Source organism: Salvelinus namaycush, chromosome 26 (assembly GCF_016432855.1).
Source record: "Salvelinus namaycush isolate Seneca chromosome 26, SaNama_1.0, whole genome shotgun sequence".
In the NCBI taxonomy this organism is placed as follows: domain Eukaryota; kingdom Metazoa; phylum Chordata; class Actinopteri; order Salmoniformes; family Salmonidae; genus Salvelinus; species Salvelinus namaycush.
Window position 1 is genome coordinate 24,564,889 of NC_052332.1, and position 11,904 is coordinate 24,576,792.

Sequence of the window (11,904 nt, forward strand, 5' to 3'; positions counted from 1 at the left end):
ATGACCGAAAATTGACCGATAACTCACCTCGTACTGGACAAAGATTTTTTCTTTAACGAGCCGGACGCAAAGGATTTACTTCAGACACCCGACAAGGCCCAAATCCCCGTCATTCGCGTGAGAAAGAGACGGAGATATCAGGGACGTAGGTCGGGGTGCCTTGTTCGAATCCGACGAGTGGGTAATCTGCCTCTACCATCAGTCCTATTAGCAAACGTACAATCATTGGATAACAAAATAGACAAGCTACGATCACGAATATGCTACCAACGGGTCATTAAAACGGTAGTATCTTATGTTTCAAAGAGTCGTGGCTGAACAATGACACGGATAAAATACAGCTGGCGGGTTTCACGCTGCATCGGCAAGATAGAACAGCTGCATCCGGTAAGACAAGGTGGTGCTCCTAGTGGCCGGGGACTTTAATGCAGGGAAACTTAAATCCGTTTTACCTCATTTTTACCGGCATGTTAAATTACAACCAGAGGAAGAAAAAAAAAACTCTAGACTACCTTTACTCCAAACACACTGAGATGCGTACAAAGCTCTCCCTCACCCTCCATTTGGCAAATCTGACCATAATTCTATCCTCCTGATTCCTGCTTAGAAGAAAAAACTAAAGCAGGAAGCACCAGAGACTCGGTCAATAAAGAAGTGGTCAGATGACGCAGATGCTATACTACAGGACTGTTTTGCTAGCACAGACTGGAATATGTTCCGGGATTCATCCAATGGCACTGAGGAGTATACCACCTCAGTCACTGGCTTCATCAATAAGTGCATTGATGATGTCATCTCCACAGTGTACATACCCCAATCAGAAGCCATGGATTACAGGCAACATACGCACTGAGTTAAAGGGTAGAGCTGCCGCTTTCAAGGAGTTGGACTCTACCCCGGACGCTTATAAGAAATCCTGCTATGCCCTCCGACAAACCATCAAACAGGCAAAGAGTCAATACAGGAATAAGATTGAATCATACTACCCCCGGCTCCGACACTCGTAGGATGTGGCAGGGCTTGCAAACTATTACAGACTACAAATGGAAGCACAGCCATGAGCTGCCCAGTTACACAAGCCTACCAGACGAGCTAAATTACTTCTATGCTCGCTTCGAGGCTAGAAACACTGAAGCATGCATGAGAGCATCAGCTGTTCCAGACGTCTGTGTGATGACGCTCTCCGTAGTCGATGTGAGTAAACAGGTCAACATTCAAAAGGCCGCAGGGCCAGATGGATTACCAGGACGTGTACTCCGAGCATACGCTGACCAACTGTCAAGTGTCTTCACTGACATTTTCAACCTGTCCCTGTCCGAGTCTGTAATACCAACATGTTTCAAGCAGACCACCATAGTCCCTGTGCCCAAGAACACTAAGGTAACCTGCCTAAATGACTACAGACCCGTAGCACTCACATCTATAGACATTAAATGCTTTGAAAGGCTGGTCATGGCTCACATCAACACCATTATCCCAGAAACCCGAGATCCACTGCAATTTGCAAACCGCCCCAACAGATCCACAGATGATGCAATCTCTATTGCACTCCACACTGAATAAACACCTCCCTCTGCAACTGGATTCTGGACATCCTGACCGGCCATCCCCAGGTTGTAAGGGTAAGTAACCACACATCTGCTACGTTGATCCTCAACACAAGGGTCCCTCAGGGGTGCGTGCTCACTCCCCTCCTGTACTCCCTGTTCACCCATGACTGCATGGCTAGGCACGACTCCAACATCATCATTACGTTTGCCGACGACACAACAGTGGTAAACCTGCGGTAGCAGAGAGAAGTCTATGACTAGGGTGGCTGGAGTGTTCGACAATTTTTAGGGCCTTCCCCTGACACCGCCTGGTATACACTCAGTTGAATGTGCCTTTAAACAGCTTGGAAAATTCCAGAAAATGATGTCATGGCTTTAGAAGCTTCTGACAGTTGGAGGTGTACCTGTGGATGTTTTTCAAGGCCTACCTTCAAACTCAGTGCCTCTTTGCTTGACATCATGGGAAAATCAAAAGAAATCAGCCAAAAAAATTGTAGACCTCCACAAGTCAGGTTCATCCTTGGGAGCAATTTCCAAACGCCTGAAGGTACCACGTTCATCTGTACAAACAATAGTACGCAAGTATAAACACCATGGGACCACACAGCCATCATACTGCTCAGGAAGGAGATGTGTTCTGTCTCCTAGAGATGAACGTACTTTGGTGCGAAAAGTTCAAATCAATCCTAGAACAACAGCAATAGACCTTGTGAAGATGCTGGAGGAAACAGGTACAAAAGTATCCATATCCACAGTAAAACGAGTCCTATATCGACATAACCTGAAAGGCCGCTCAGCAAGGAAGAAGCCACTGCTCCAAAACCACCATAAAAAAGCCAGACAATGTTTTGCAACTGCACATGGAGACAAAGATTGTACTTTTTGGAGAAATGTCCTCTAGTCTGATTAAACAAAAATAGAACTGTTTGGCCATAATGACCATCGTTATGTTTGGAGGAAAAGGGGGATGCTTGCAAGCCGAAGAACACCATCCCAGCCGTGAAGCACGGGGTGGCAGCATCATGTTGTGGGGGTGCTTTCCTGCAGGAGGGACTGGTGCACTTCACAAAATAGATGGCATCATGAAGTAGGAAAAGTATGTGGATATATTGATGCAACATTTCAAGATATCAGTCAGGAAGTTAAAGCTTGGTCACAAATGGGTCTTCCAAATGGACAATGATCCCAAGCATACTTCCAAAGTTGTGGCAAAATGGCTTAAGGACAACACAATCAAGGTATTGGAGTGGCCATCAAAGCCCTGACCTCAACCCTATAGAAAATGTGTGGACAGAACTGAAAAAGCGTGTGTGAGCAAGAAGGCCTACAAATATGACTCAGTTACACCAGCTCTGTCAGGAGGAATGGGCCAAAATTCACCCAACTTATTGTGGGAAGCTTGTGGAAGGCTACCCAAAATGTTTGACCCAAGTTAAACAATTTAAAGGCAATTCTCCCAAATACTAATTGAGTGTATGTACACTTCTGACCCACTGGGAATGTGATGAAAGAAATAAAAGCTGAAATAAATAATTCGCTCTATGTGACATTTCACATTCTTAAAATAAACTGGTGATCCTAACTGACCTAAGACAGAATTTTTCTAGGATTAAATGTCAGGAATTGTGAAAAACTGAGTTTGAATGTTTTTGGCTAAGGTGTATGTAAACTTTCGACTTCAACTGTACGTCGACACCATTGTCAGAGGCGACCCCGGAACATTTTCCCAATCCGCGTAAAAAAAATTATCTTGAGGCATAGATTCTGATTGGTCAGACCAACGTTGAACAGTCCTTACCACGGGTGCTTCCTGCTTAAGTTTCTGCCTATAGGTGGGGAGGAGCAGAATGGAGGCATGATTTGCAGGGTGAACATATTTATTAGTTCATATGCATGCAGACACAATTTCCAACACTAGCTGTCAGAACTTTTGAAGGCAGGAAAGACAATGCCATTCTACTGTTCACACTCAGGGCACGACCGCAACAGATGTGTTTGTCATACTCCAAATCAGACTCCACTCTGCATATCCGACCATGCCCGCCACAATTACCACTGAGTGAGTCCTGATATGAAAGCTGTGATGAATTGGGGGGGGGTGTTGTTTACTCAGTAAGGCTTTGTAGCACAGGTAACAGTGACAATCTCTTTCTTGCCAGGAGGTCAATGGGGGGGTGAGCAAAATAGTGGATAAAAGGGATGAAAGTCATTGAAAAAGATGACAGAAACCATGCCTATTGAGAATGTTTTGTTGTGTGTGTGCGCGCGAGTTCAGAGAGACAGAGCGAAGGACAGTGACAGAGAGAAAGTGAGAGAGTGGAGCGGTATGACATGAGTTCCCCACCTTCACTTTTTTCCTTCCTGTATACGTCAATGAAAGTATATTTTTATTGTTTTCAAACAAGCCTGGAGTGGGGCCAAACTTGATTCTAGCCAGTCGATCAAATATAATCAACCCTCCAACATTTAATTATTTTCTAACAAAAATACGATTTTTACGTTTCAAGGTGATGGTTGATTTTTATATCTATTTTAAAATGACCTTGGTTATTGCTGATTGATCCAGACAGTTTTTAAGTGCATATTTTGTTAGACAGGTTTTTTGAAGCAAATTTTGGTGTTTTAGGAGAACAAAACATTTGCCTCATAGGATTCCATTAACGTCAGTCTATGCTACCTAGGGGAAGCAAAAGAGAACCACTGCTTTAACCTGTTACTGCAGTGGGCTAAATCAGGGTGTCACATTGCATAATGATAGGAGACAGGCGCAGGAATACGAAATAGGGTCTTTTATTTTTCTACCCCAAATAGCGTACGTCATGAACATGATGGGGACAAAGCCCAAAACAAACATGTACTGTATATATACAGTTGAAGTCGGAAGTTTACATACACGTTAGCCAAATACATTTAAACTCAGTTTTTCCACAATTCCTGACATTTAATCCTTGAAAATAAGAATTTGTTCTTAACTGACTTGCCTAGTAAGATAAAGGTAAAATAATATATATATATTTTAAATGGGTCTTCCAAATGGACAATGACACCAAGCATACTTCCAAAGTTGTGGCAAATGGCTTAAGGACAACAAAGTCAAGGTATTGGCTTCACAAAGCCCTGACCTCAAACCTATAGAAAAGTTGTGGGCAGAACTGAAAAAGCGTGTGCGAGCAAGGAGGCCTACAAATATGACTCAGTTATACCAGCTCTGTCACTGGGAATGTGTTAGGAATTTTGTTGATAATATTTAAAACAATTTCTAGATTTAGAAAAAGCTAAATCTGGGGGCAGGAGAGTGATAGGGTGGAGGGCTGGGGGCAGGACAGTGATAGGCTGGAGAGCTGGGGGCAGGAGAGTAATAGGGTGGAGGGCTGGGGGCAGGAGAGTGATATGGTGGAGGGCTGGAGGTAGGAGAGTAATAGGGTGGAGGGCTGGGGGCAGGAGAGTGATAGGCTGGAGAGCTGGGGACAGGAGAGTAATAGGGTGGAGGGCTGGGGGCAGGAGAGTGATATGGTGGAGGGCTGGGGCAGGAGAGTGATAGGGTGGAGGGCTGGGGGCAGGAGAGTGATAGGCTGGAGGGCTGGAGGTAGGAGAGTGATAGCAATCAGGATGTACCACTCTCTGTCCTCCCCTGTCCAATCAGGATGTACCACTCTCTGTCCTCCCCCTGTCCAATCAGGATGTACCACTCTCTGTCCTCCCCCTGTCCAATCAGGATGTACCACTCTCTGTCCTCCCCTGTCCAATCAGGATGTACCACTCTCTGTCCTCCCCCTGTCCAATCAGGATGTACCACTCTCTGTCATCCCCCTGTCCAGTCAGAAGCTAAAGGACTGGCATGGTGGTGGGTGGCAGATGGCAACAAGCTGACCTTTAATGGCAGAGACACTTCATTAGTGATTGTGCGATGTGAGCAGATCAGGCGTTAACTGAGAGAGGTGTTGCTTACAAGCTTTCAGCTGAGAGGAAATGTGTGCCACGCAGCCAGGCATAATGCAGAGAGACACTGAAACAGAGGGACAAGGAGAGAGGAGAGGAAGAGAGAGGAGCGACCTGGAGAGAGACAGAGTAAGTCACAGTGATACCAGCAGGGATACCTTTTTCTGAACCAATTATTCTGCCGCTGAGGGATGTGCTCTGCCCAGATAGGGCCAGTGAAGGGAAATCATTCAGAGGGCTCCAGGCTGTAGAGAAGCATGGGGACAAGACCCGAGACCTGGGAAAGGACAGACCGCAAACAACTACCTGAGTGACATGGAACTCACAGAGAAATGACACTTTGGGTTGAAGGTTAAAATAGCAGGAGCACCTAACTCTCTATAGGGCTTAAAGATCCAATGCGGCCATTTTTATCTCAATATCAAATAATTTCTGGGTAACAAATAAGTACCTTACTGTGATTATTTCAATTAAAATAGTCAAAAAGAAACAAAAATAGCTTCTTAGCGAAGAGCAATTTCTCAAGCCGAGTGGTCTGAGGGGGGAGGGGAAAACTGAAAACTAGCTGCTATTGGCAGAGAGGTTTCAAATTATTTTTGTTATTGCTCTATTAACTCATTTACCGCCTGGTGATGTCACCAGGCAAGCCAAAACGCCATCCCGCCAACACAGGCTGAAATTTCAGGCAATCTTTTCAAACAGCTCTTACACTAAAAGGGAATTATCCAGATTTTTTCCATTTCACAGTAATGTTCCAACCTCATAGTTTGGAAATATATATAAAACACAGGAAATCATGTTTTTGACTGCACTGAGCCTTTAACAGTTTATACAGAAGAGAGAGAGATTGCACGTATGCGTGGGTCAGCGTGCATGCACGTGTCTTTGCTGAGTGTGTGCACATGTGCCTGTCTGCCTGCCCCTGGCTCCCGTGGGTTCACCCAGGATCCTCTCTTTAACCATGCTCACCACCTGTGACAAATGCAGCATGATGTTGTGCTGTGAGTCTGACTGAGGATGAGCTAATGAAGTCAATGTGCTTCTCTCTCTGGGCTCAAGGCCAAGTCAATTCTAATAGGCTGTGTGAAGAGAGTGAGAGAGAGGGAATAAATTGGCTATAAGACACCTCATATACAGTACAGTAGCATCATCTGACATCCATCACAGTGTGCTTAGTATTCTTCCCAGCCACATGTCTTCTCCACAAGGAACACTATATACAGTAATCCTGGCAAGTTTATATGTGCAAATGTGTGATATTTTGTTTTTCAACTGCAGCAACTTTATACAGTTATATGTATTTTTTATAACATCAATCCATCACCAAGGCAACGGAATACTTGACTGACCATCGTCAATACACAATCCTTGATCTATATCTTAAATCTGTAACGTTCGTCGTCGGAATGAGACCAAAGCGCAGCGTGGAAAGTGTTCATAATTTAATGTTCACAAAAACACTCAAACAAAAGGCGAAAAGGAGAAAACGAAAGTGCACAGTTCTGTCAGGGAAACAACCTAAACAGAAAACAACACCCCACAAAACCCAAACGGAAAATGACAACTTATATATGATCCTCAATCAGAGACAACGATAGACAGCTGCCTCTGATTGGGAACCACACACGGCAAAACAACAAAGAAATAGAAAACTTAGATTTTCCCACCCGAGTCACACCCTGACCAAACCAAACATAGAGAATAAATAAGGATCTCTAAGGTCAGGGCGTGACAAAATCATTGTTTTACATAATGGATCTTTTTGAAGAAATAGGATAAATCACTGTCTGTAATTTTCCTCAGAAAAAAATGTTTGAAAAAGAATACGCTTGTTTTATGTGTTCCATGGCAATTCCCTTTCCTTTTGTGGTCGTTGTTCGATAACTGTTCTAAAGCATGGCTCAGTGAAAGTGAAAATTAAATTAAACCTCCCCATCAAATGTTACACATACTGATAAACAAAGGCCTCAAAGTTTGAAGTTTGTTCATTGTTGTTCTATGAGTCGGTGAATACACAGTGATCAATGTGCTGGGTAACAAAACACCCTAGTGGAAGAGGTAGGTCCTTCAGACATATAGGCCTAACAGATGGAAGGGTTATCTACTGCATCATGACCCGTTAATGGCTTTATAATGACGTCCTCTTCCAGACAGAGGGAACACTTCTGATGGAGAAAAAGCACAACTACATGAAAGGCAGTCTAAGGCACTGCATCTCAGTCCAAGAGGCGTCGCTACAGTCCCTGGTATGAATCCAGGCTGTATTACATCCGGCTGTGATTGGGAGTCCCTTAGCGCGGCGCACAATTGGCCCAGCGTCGTCCAGGTTTGGCCGGGGTAGGCCGTTATTGTAAATAAGAATTTGTTCTTAACTGACTTGCCTAGTTAAATATAAAATGTTATTTAATGTAAACATATCCAACTTCAGGTTTATGGTAATGTGTTTAAGTAGTAAATGTTCATTTGAATTATAATTTGAAAAAGCCAGCTAATTGCTTTGGGGTACTGAATAAAACATGTATAGAACAAGTATTTAATCTTCAGTTCTCTGGAAAATATTTGGATACAAATAGGATACATTGTACAGTAAGTAGTACATAATCAGTAAACAAAGCACAAAACATACAAACTCATACACTATAGTCAGTCTATACAAAACACTGAATAATTTTCTGTATAAAAACAAATATATCTTAAGTGCACAAAAACCTGGAAAATAGTTCACCTTTATAATTTGTTTACAATCCCAATGTGTTCCTTTACAATAGCAAAGTAGCAATACATTTCTTGTCATGCTTTTTGCTGCATTTGCATTCAGTCTGAGGAAAATAATGAATGTACAGTATATTGGCAGTGTATTGCTATTGGGTGCCATAGAACGTATATAAAACCTTAAGTGGGCAAACTGACATTTCTCTGGAAGTCATTTCTGTGTACAAAATGAGTGTTGAAATTAAAATGGAGGGTAAGTGGGGTGATCTGCCGTTGTAAACTGATAACAGAGTGAGTACAGCTCAAAAGGCATTCACATCCCCAGCTCCCCTCCTCTCCTTTCTCACCAGACGTTGTGCTGGAAGGCATTCTAGAACCTAATTAACTCCTCTGACATGCTGTGAATTCTCATCTCCCTCCCTGACTCGGATGACTAAGAGATAGACTGATTGAAAAAATCCCATTTAGGTTTCAATCTCCAAATTAGACATGGCAAACAATATCTTGCCGCTAATGCTCACTGATTATCAGTCTCATTTTACACAAGGTTGGTGAAAAAAAATGGCCTTCATTTATCCCAGCAACAGGCGATTATTACCAGCCAAACCCTTACCCTCCTCATTCACACACAAAAGAACTACTGCACTCTGAGTACAAAAAAATCTATTGACAGTACAAACATTGCACAACATCAATGAGATTAAAAACAGAGGGAAATTAGATTTGCTACATCTTGAGAATATGGGTAGAAAAGAAAGGAGTGGTTCTTCATAGTGTGATCTATAGCTACATCTGATCATCCCTAGTGAGTTAACCTCCTGGGGTAATAGTATTGATTGTTTACTCAGAGCTCAGGGTTGTACTGCAGATGCTGTCACACTAGGCCAGGCCTGTGGAAAAAAACTACTTGTGAAAAAGGCATGATGCAGCCTACTTCTTCTGCACAATGTCCATCAGTCCTGTTATCCTGCCATGTCAAGCTGTCAAGCTCTCTCTCTCTCTCTCTCTCTCTCTCTCTCTCTCTCTATCTCTCTCTCTCTCGCTCTCTCTTGCTCTCTCTTGCTCGCTGTCCCTCTCCATCTCACAGAAAATTGATCATCCGTCAGAGTTCTGTCAAACGTTGAAAGTGTTGGAACAAAGTGTCAGCAGTGGAACAAAGTGCCAGCCCAGTGGTGGTTTGCCTTTTCTCAAAGCAATAAAAATAATCTCCAACTGTTCTTCCGTGAGTCCAAGAGTATGATTATTGTATTGATTATAGTCAGCACCATGATGATGAGCAAGGCAGACCAAATATTGTACCTGCTTGTTCACTGACTTGGTACCATAAATGTAGTATTCCATACAAGAAGCAGAGATCAATCAATGTAACTACTAGCTCTTGTAAATCAGTGGTAAAAGTCCTCTTCGGTAGGTACAGCTCTGAACAACAACAGCCAATTCTTTATTCAGTCCTGAGCGTCCACCAGAGTCCAGTCAGTCAGATGGTTGAGAGGTTGATGACTGTACAGCCATACTGACGATGGCACTCTATTTTCACATTGTTGGTGGAAGACTGTATAAATAAAAGTGTGAAATTCACTGGGATATTCGTGGAAAGCAACGGGAGAAGACCGACAGATGCATACAAACAGAAAAGCAAACAAAAACACCCACACAATAAGGTAGGAGGGACATGGGTAAACACAGCCAATCACACAGATCAGTAGTCCTGTTCAGACACACAATAACAGAAATTAGAGCTCTGAGCTGACCTTAGGTATAGATGGGATTGTCTGGCTCGGGGTCTGAGTAGCGGCTGGTCTCATGGTGATGACCCTGGAATTGGACTGACTCTTTGAGGCCCTTCCTGGAATGGTGCATGCTGGGAGTAGACTTCAGTAGACTCACTGAGGAGAACAGGCCTAAAGCAGGAGAAGATTGGATAGGGATTAGAAAGATCCTTATATAATCTAAAGCAGGGGTGTCAATCAAACCAATTGAAGAATTTCTGAAGAACCTTTAGTTTTAAAAAAAACGAAGTGTCTTCACTGTGTCCAGCCCGCTAACAGTCTCTAAAACTAAAGCTAGACAGTCAGGAACATTTAAAAAGTCCCAAAAGAGTGGACAGATTTTATGTGGATCTTGACAGCAAGGCAAGACAACCAATTTGCTGTGTGGCCTCGGTGAAGACCGAATGTGGCCCTTAGGGCAAAATGAGATTGACATGCCTGTTCTTAAGCAACAGAGCTAGTGTTATTAAACTCAGTTCTGAACATCTTTAATTCACAGACAGTGGCATGCCAGTCTAAAAAGAAACATTATAGCTCTCTCACTTGTGCCTTCAAGGTCTTGATCTCCTGGCTGAATGGACACATCAGTTGAGTCCCACTCATAATTCTTATCCACTGAGGCCTTTCTCCTGAAGAAGCACACACACACAAGTGGAAAGTTTGTGATGGCTGACATTGAAGGGCATTTTATTTAATTGTCTATTAATTGTGTTGCATCTTACTCAATGTGAAAGGGACAATGTAGACAGAGAGTAATAGAGCTATTAAATAAAAGAAGACTCAAGCACTCACCTTTTCAATGCCTCCATGTCCTGTAGGCGTGTCTCCTCTGTGTTCCCCTGTATCTCCTCGATGGTCTCAGGAGAGCTGGTGAGGGTTGGGGACAGGCAGATGGACAGGCACCCATTGGGAGGCTCCAGACTCCCCCTGCCACTGCTCTGGCTGGCATAGCTACTGTAGCTCCTCCCTGAGTCTGGCACTCCCGGTTGATTACTCCCAATCTCCACCTCCATTTCATGCCCCGCATACCTCTCCTCTCCTTCCTCCGCTTCTACCACCTCCTCCTGCTTCTCCTCCTCCTGGGACGGCTGAGAGGTGTGAAGGGGTGCGGGCCAGCTGTAACCTCTGAGCAGAGAGGGAGCTGTAGTTCTGCCTCTACAGTCTGATGGTCTGGGGTGCTCCCTGTGGTCCCTGGGGAGAGAGGCATTCTTCCTGGCCTCCATGCGCTGCACAGACCTCAGGGCCTCCTGGTAGGTGATGGGCCACCTGGAGGCGTCTGGGAAGATGGAGGCCTTTTTGCGGGGGTTGTGGGGGGGGGGTGGGGGTGGATGGGGACCGAAGGCACTGGAGGAGGGGTTGGGGGGAGCGGCTGCTGTCTCTCCAGCACCAGTTTTCTTACATTTGGGATGTGCGCATTACCCTTGTATGCTTCATAAAGCTGCTGTGGGGCCTTGCTGGGAGGCTGGAGGTCCTGGGGGGGAGGTGGGCAGGCAGTGGGGGCCTCTGTGTGGTTGGTCTCAGGAGCTGAGGTGAATTCCGGTTCCCAGGACACAGAGTCTAGTCGAAAGGAGAAAGGAGAGGAACAGTTCTCATGGCTGAGAGAGTCGACCCAGGCGTCAGGCGTCAGGAAGTTACCCTGGGATTGTCTCCTGGAATCTAGACTGTGGCTGCGCTGGTGGTGGCGGCCGTCCCCGTTCTGAGAGCCTCCTAGACTGAGGGCCTTCCTGAGCACCGGCCTGGGAGGCTGAATGGTAGTTGGGCTTCTGCCCCGAGGTGATCTCCTGTGCCACTTCTCCCGCTCCTCTCTAGGTACTGGGCTCTTTTTGTGGTCCAATGGATGGCCTCTGCAGCCTTTTTTTGTGGTTTGCGGTCCTCTGTGGCCTTTCTCTGCCAATAGGCTCTGGAGCTTTATGGGATTTGTAGGAGGATCAACT

The 11,904-nt window shown here is 44.7% G+C and overlaps 1 protein-coding gene across 2 annotated transcripts; it reads right to left on the bottom strand.

The window, feature by feature from the left end:
- Positions 1-4,703: 4,703 nt before the first annotated feature.
- LOC120021802 lies at positions 4,704-11,218 on the bottom strand. 2 transcript variants are annotated; one of them, XM_038965654.1, is made up of 4 exons: positions 10,763-11,218; positions 10,514-10,599; positions 9,953-10,102; positions 4,704-5,766 (listed from the first exon to the last, which is right to left on the bottom strand). In XM_038965654.1, exons 1-3 carry the CDS (start codon positions 11,191-11,193, stop codon positions 9,954-9,956), a joined length of 666 nt encoding a protein of 221 aa, XP_038821582.1. In that variant the 5' UTR covers positions 11,194-11,218; the 3' UTR covers positions 4,704-5,766; position 9,953. The 2 variants fall into 2 exon arrangements, with proteins under 2 accessions (XP_038821582.1, XP_038821583.1); XM_038965655.1 differs by lacking the exon at positions 4,704-5,766 and adding an exon at positions 7,158-9,753.
- Positions 11,219-11,904: the final 686 nt, after the last annotated feature.